General features: G+C 43.1%; 1 protein-coding gene across 2 annotated transcripts in view; it reads left to right on the forward strand.

Moving 5' to 3' along the window:
- MANBA (mannosidase beta) overlaps window positions 1-7,585 on the forward strand; it is a 68,546-nt gene that overhangs the window by 22,680 nt on the left and 38,281 nt on the right. For both annotated transcript variants that reach the window (XM_032782934.2, XM_075066222.1), the window contains exon 7: window positions 3,349-3,459. In XM_032782934.2, coding sequence (XP_032638825.1) covers window positions 3,349-3,459 — 111 coding nt within the window. The remainder of the gene's footprint in view (window positions 1-3,348; window positions 3,460-7,585) is intronic.

Here is a 7,585-nt window from a genome sequence, read left to right on the forward strand (position 1 = left end):
AGTGTCAGAGAAATGAAGCACTCCTTGGGAGAGGAAACACAACTGAAAATAGATTAATAGGTCTACGCCCTAAAGTTAAAATGAACAGAAGCTCTCTCTGTCCGACCCTTTTCCCATCCCCGACCTTGCAGTGGTGAAAGGCTGGCTACTGGCAAGGTTAATTTACATAAATTCTAATTTCACTTCCATGTAACTCCATAGTGTGTTGTGTTTATGTTTTTAGGAATCCTATTAAATTTGTCCTGTAAATGTAGTTATGAAATTATTAAGGAGATTCTGGAGAAAAGGGTCAGCCTGTGCTGAGAAGTAATGGGCTTGTATTGGGCAATGAGCTCGGGATGAGTAAAATGGAGTAGTGGTGCTTTCCTGCCTTGAGAACTGGACCTAGTGGAGGTGTCTCTACCGAACTGAACTTGACAGCAGTGGACCTGAACCAAGGTCTGGCACTAGCTGATCAGAGCAGGAGCTGGTGATGCTGACTTCTTCGGAGTGGGGCAACCAAGCTGAGGGGAGCCTCCTCCCATTTGGCCACCACTGAGTCAAACTGGATTTGTGGGTGAGAACAAGAATCTTGGTATCCTGACAAACCCAATTAATAACCTCTGAGACTATGGGGATCTGCCATACCCTTCACAAATTTTTCTGGCTTTGTTAATTTAATTTTGCTATGTAATTTAAATGTGTAGATTCCCCCACCCCCTCCCCGTTAAAAGGTATTTGGTTTATATTCCCAAGGACTCCTGTGTGCTGTATGTGTGGAGAAGAAACACCTATTAAGGTGAATCTGGGAGTGGAGAGCGGTTTGTGTGGCCAAGTTTGATTCAGATGGCTTCGTTATTTTAAAAGGGACTATTATTGACCACTGACAGATGGCTACATGAAGAAGTACAAATATCAAGGCTAGAGGGTTTTGTTTAAAAACAAATATTAGCCATTAGTGAACCTTTTTAGTCTGCAGTGATACATACAGTGCGATGTGAAACTGAACATGATTTCATGCTTTGGTGCATTCGCCCCTCCTCTGCCCCGGGGAAGAAATTGGTTAATAAAATACAACCATGAGCCTGAGAGTAGTTTGTGAGGAAATGGTGCCCTCAGAGCAGAGACAACGGTGTATTGTTATTCTTTGTACATAAAGGGCTCTTGCTGCATGAATTCACAGCAGCTGATTTTACAAGTGACGCAGCAGTGTGCTGTTACATATCTATGAGCCAGACTGAGCCCATGCAACACATTTGCATGGTGTGACAAACAGCAAGACCTGGCAAGAAATGAATTTCTGGTCAATGAGAGCTCACTTCAGATATGATCTAGGTCCGAGACTGCTCAGGTGGATTGTAACAACCTGAGATGTACAAAAATTACCCTGAAATTCACTGCATAGTGTTTTCTTGCTGTTCTAAAATTGCTTGCCTATCTGCTAATAGATGGATATGGGTATAACATCATTACCAACCAATAAGAAAGCTCCATTTGTGTCTAGCTTTCTAAAGCCACTCCATATTTGATGAGGCATGATCTGATTTTTATGCTTCAGTTTTTATCCATTGAATTTCCAGATTAGTACTCAGACACTATTGCTTAAGATAATTTCAGATCATGGAAGCTGAAATAAGTGGCTGTAGCTGATTATGTCTGGGTATGGCTACAGCTAATCATATTACTGAGGTGTTCTTTGGCCTGGTTTTATGCAAAAAGATCCTGGCACTAACATATTCTTTGTGGATCCTTCCTTTGTTTGGTGCACATATTACTGCTTGCTTTCCCCAGTTTGTGTACTGAACTGGTGAATGCAGCTCACAGTATGTTATAGAACTGGGCAGCTATAGTATGCTGTTGGCACGAAAATATAACTATATGAAATGGGTGCTGTTAACCTTGCTCCATCTCTTTTGGAAAAACAAGATGATACTAAATCACAGTGGGGAAGTTACTTTTTTTTTGTTTCAAGAAATTAAATCAATCAAAACTAATAATATGGAGGAAAAAGTCAAAGGCCTGAAGCCCGAAAAGGGGATGGATCCTTTTCTTTTATTTAAAAGCTCAATTTAACTGAACCGGTGAGTGCAACCAACATTTGACCCAGTTTATGCTTGAAGAGGTGGCTACAGGTAAATATTTAGTTTCACACACAATGAGTGAGGGGGAAGGTTTTCAAAGGTACAAACGGCAATTAGGTGCCTATCTCCCCTTTCCATTCAATGGATATTCTCATTATTTATTATGTTGTTGTTTTATTTGTTAAAAATGTTTATTACAGTAGTGCCTGAGGGCCAGCCAAGACTGGGGCCCATTGTGCTAGGTGCTGTACAAACACAGCGTAGGAGACAGTCCCTGCACTGAAGAGCTTACAGTTGAAATAGACCAGACAGATACAGGGTGAGGGATGGGGTAGAACACACAAGCAGGTGTGGTGTAAGACTGAGGGAGGAAGAAGGTGAGGGTTGAAGCAAACAGTCAATCAGCACAGAGCAGAGAAAGTCCAGTCCAAACTACAAAATTCTTTGAATCTCCAGAAGTCGCCGCTCTGACTGCTTCTGCTCTGACCAGCTGGCGTCTCCGACTGGCTCCTCTACACTTTCCCTCCAAGGCCATGTGTTGGGGGAGAGGGGAGGCAGGTAGTGGAGAAATTTCTGGGATTGTAGTGCTCCTGTAATGGGGTGAGTCTCCCCTGTACAGTTCTGGTGCTGTGGGGAGGGGTGACCCTGACTGGATCCCATTTTATCCCCTTCCACCTTGGGGCTCAACTGCCTTTTATGTGTTTGAAAATCTCCTACTGGATGCACAGTTGTTATTGTGAGACACATGCCTAACTTCACCAGGGGCGGCTCCAGACCCCAGCATGCCAAGTGCATTCTTGGGGCGGCATGCCACAGGGGCGCTCTGCTAGTTGCTGGGAGGGTGGCAGGCGGCTCCGGAGGACCTCCCGCAGGCAAGCTTGCGGAGGGTCAGCTGGTCCCGCAGCTCCGGTGGACCTCCCACAGGCGAGCCTGCGGAGGGTCCGCTGGTCCCGCGGCTCCGGTGGACCTCCCGCAGGTGTGCCTGTGGAGGGTCTGCTGGTCCCACAGCTCCGGAGGACCTCCCACAGGTGTGCCTGTGGAGGGTCTGCTGATCCCGCTGCTCCGGGAGGTCCACCAAAGCCGCGGGACCAGCAGACCCTCCGCAGGCATGCCTGCGGGAGGTCCACCGGAGCCGCCTGCCGCCCTCCTGGCGACCGGCAGAGCGCCCCCCGCGGCATGCCGCCCTGCTTGGGGCAGCGAAATGTCTAGAGCTGCCCCTGAATGTCACATAAGTTGTTCTGACCTTAGGTTCTAATTGTTTTTTGTTTTTGTTTCCTCCCTCCTTAAGAGTGCTACAGTGCAGACTTGGTGGCCTAGTGGCCATGGAAACCAAACTGGATATGACATGACAACAACTTTCAACATGGGGGCAGGATACAAGATTGAGAAATTTTCAAAGGTACATAAATCCTCTCAATTAATATGGTATGTAGGAAGTTAATGTCAGAAAGCATCTCTGAATAACCCAGTAGCTCTCAAGCAGTATTAGAAAATGTTCTGCTGGGTTGTAATTTTTACACAAGACCGTTATTTAGAAACAGGATTTTCTGGAACCCTAGATATAAGGTAATAACACGCTGGCAGCTTTCACTTGTGCCAAAACCTGCACTTCCAGTCTGACTAGGGGGCAACTTGCAAACTAACTTGAAATTTAAAAAAGAAAAGGTGTTTTGTTTGTTTTTAAAATTCTCAAACTGAGGGGGGAAAAAACCAACCAACCAGACAAAAAGCTCTTTGTTTAAGCATCGTGGTATTTTGCTTGTCATCTTCAGGTGTGATAAATGATATTATGTAATGAACATGAAATTTACCATTGATGGTTTGGTAACACACGTTGAAAAAAACTTGTGTATAATTATATTTAATTTGTTTTTTAAAAAGAGACGTTTATTTTGAATTTCAGTGTATAAAACTTTTGGGATGTGCTGTGAGGCACAAATCTAAAGTAACTTCAATTACTAGAGCATGCCGGACGTATTAAAAACACACAACAGTATGCGTCCCAGCTGTCAGAGGAAAGCAGTATCACAAATTTGAATGCTTAAGTAGCAATTAAGTATTTTATTTTACCCAGTGTAATAGATTCTGTAAAGTACCTGTTTATAGAAGAAAGCTTTTTCATTATTTACTAGGATGTACAGAAGATTTGAGGCATTTAAAGAACCACTCACAAATCTTCAACCTATTCAAAAATTCAGATAAAATTAGACTGAGTCCTACATGCTATGAGCATAAGGAAACTATTAAATAAATCTGTACATTTGCTAGATGATATGTATGTGTTTTGTACCACTGAAAATTAGTCCAGAAGCTATGCTCCTGCAAATGTGTTCATTGTAGTACTTACAGCTGTGAGAAGCCCTGTTTGAAGTTACTTCTCATTGTAGTTTCCTTCCATCATGATCAGTCCAGCAAGTGTTAACAGGATTGGGCCCAAAGTTTGTGTTCAGAGTGATGGAGATAATTTATGATCAATATTTTCAGTATAGTTCAAAATATAGGTTTGGTTTTTTTGTGTGCAACAAGATAAATTCAGCATGGAGTTTTGGAAAGTGATTTTAGGTTTAGAAAACCCTGGTATAGGAAATAACATCTATATAATCTTGTGAGCAAGCCACATAGTATTGGGGAACTAAAGTGATTCCTATTGGACAGGTGCTCCAGGAGCCCCCACGTTGATGCGTGGCAGAATGGTCACTGGGAATGACAGCAGTACACAGGACGTTGTTGCTCCTTTTTAAGAAGCAAAATGCACCTCAGAATACCTGCTGAGATATGGTCTATAGGCTATGGCCCCTAGCCAGCAGGCCACCCCCACATAGGACCATATTGTACTGGCTCACAGGGCAGCTGGTCTTCCTCCCTGGCACTCTGTAAAATCCTGCCCTGCAGCTGCACAAGGAGGAAAGGCTCCATATAATCTCTTCCCATTCTAGCACATCCCAGGAGGATTTGCTCTTATGCCAGCAGGCTGGAATTTCTGCTGGGAAGAAGTAGAATAGTAGTAACATTCATCCGGAGACTCAGGAACTAGGTGTGGTTCTGGAGATTCCAACAGGGACAGATATATTTCTAAAACTTGTTGTGAAGTTTCTAGTTTCATTTACACTGCCCTTGTAAGTGAAATTAAGTTATATAAAGAGAAAGTATTTTAAAATGTCCTTTCTGTACCTGTTGCACATCCACCTAACTTGGGCAGGGAGAGAGGCATACACGCATTCTGAGTAGCGTTACACCACCTTTGCAGTTGCCCAGTGTTAGGGCTTGTGCAAATCCCAGAGTAAGTTAGTGCAGCCTCCAAGGCTGTTCGGTGGCTTCCTACAGACTCCTTCGTTACACATCTCCTGCCTCTGTCCTGCCCCTACACTGAGGGCAGCATAGGATCATCACTCCAATCCTACTCTAAGGAGAGAACCCCTCTGAGGCAGAGGAATTTTTGGATGATGGGATCTGTCTGCGTTCCAGCCTCTTTAAGCTGTGAGTATGGCATAAACAACTCAGAACATGGCCAAGAACCAGGCTCAGAGTCTTATTTTTCCTTTTCTATAATTTAAACTGTTTGGGTTGGAATTTGTTTCTCGGAAGATTGCAGAATAAAATCCTAGCAAAAGCCAGCATAAAGAGTAAGTGTTTTCTGGAATGTGGGAGTGCCTTTTTCCAGCTCTTTTGATTATCCATAGCCTCTTTCTCCCCTTCCGTGGCTCCATCAAACAACTTCTTGCCACTTTAATTCTCTCTTTAGTCTTATTGAAACCTCTTTTCCTCCCTCCTGTTTGTTTGTTTTCTGAGATCTTTCTCTTTCCCTCCTTGCACTCATTTCTGCCTCATTATCGGAGCTTTCCATCTCCAACCTGCTGCTGCTGTTTTTAATACTTTGGGTTTTTTTTAGCCACCTGTATTCCCCCCCCCCCCACACTAGATTTTTAACATCACTCTAACAGATCTTTCCTGTCTGACTCTGTCTAATCCATCTTGGCATTTACACCACAAGAATCATCACAGTATTTTAATATCCTGAGTTCATTTATTTAGATATCCTAGCTCTCTCTCCTGACTTTCAGCTCTGGGCCTCTTCCTCTCCCGTTCTATCTTTCCCACCGCTAAACGCCCAAATCCAAATCTATTCCACACAAAAAAAAATCAACATGTCCTGACTTTTTTGGTTTGGTTTGATTTGTCATACACATTGCCTGCATGAGGATAAAACTAATCGTTGCACAGCTTGACTCGAGCACCAAATAGGAACCAAGTAGTGCAAAGTGTATGTTGTTTCTTTTCTTGCCATATGAAATACTGTTGTTCCCCCTCCTCAGTATTTGTATGATTGATAAGATTAAAATATTTCACGAAGTAAACTATGGGCATTGTCAGTGACCTTTTGAATTCCAGCCTATGTTTGATTTGTGGAATTAAAATGTTTATCTCAGTTGGTAAATGTATCAATTGTATTTATTTGTGTTAAGTTGACCCCTACTGCTACATGCCTAGTATACATATATGTCCAATTCAATTCTAGAGCCTGATATCTTGAAAATGTTACAGCAAATAATAATTTAATCTTGAGGGAGGTGCAGTTTAGTAATTTAAGGTTAGGCCTGAGAACTAGGAAATCCCCAAGTTCTGACATAGACTCACTGTTTTGGTTTTGTTGGCTACAGTTCCTCAGTTCATTTTCCCTCACTTCATTTGAATTAATTTCACAATTCTCTGTTTTCTATACTGAGCAATAGGAAGAAACACATGTACTGATACTTGTGTTACATGCACAAAGAGCAAACTGGATATATTCTTTTTAATCTAGATGACTTGTATCAGAGTAAGGAAAACAAAGAAATAACTAGAATAAAGTATTCCTGAAAGAGAGAGAGTCTCATTCAGTAACATTCTGCAGCTGAACAGGAACCTAAAATGTCAGCTGTCTCCCAACTTCTCCTACTGTGGTTAGAGAGACACCTCTAACCTCTTCGTTCAATCACATGGCTAAGAATATAAGAACCGCTATTCTGGGTCAGACCAAAGGTCTGTTTGGGGAAGGGATAGCTCAGTGGTTTGAGCATTGGCTTGCTAAATCCAGGGTTGTGAGTTCAGTCCTTGAGGAGGCCACTTAAGGATCTGGGGCAAAATCAGTACTTGGTCCTGCTAGTGAAGGCAGGGGGCTAGACTCGATGATCTTTCAGGGTCCCGTCCAGCTCTGTGAGATAGGTATATCTCCATATATCTATATCTATAGCAATATAGCGACTGGATAGCGTAGTGGTTAAGAGCGCCACCCTTTGATACGAGAAACTAGGGTTCAAATCCCGGTTGGTATCCAACTTTCCAGTAGGGGTCCTTGGGCAAAAGACCCCCTAACGCTTCACCTGCCTACCTCAAATATGAGAGTGACACAAACTAGGAGAGTCATGCCGGCTCGGACGTCGCCCATATTAATAAGGTCCGTGCCAGATGTTGAGGAACCAGGACAATCTGGTGATAAGTGGGCTACTGGAACAAACCATTCATGGACGAGACAAGAGAACCTGGAA

The sequence above is a fragment of the Chelonoidis abingdonii genome, chromosome 5 (assembly GCF_003597395.2).
Source record: "Chelonoidis abingdonii isolate Lonesome George chromosome 5, CheloAbing_2.0, whole genome shotgun sequence".
Lineage (NCBI taxonomy): Eukaryota > Metazoa > Chordata > Testudines > Testudinidae > Chelonoidis > Chelonoidis abingdonii.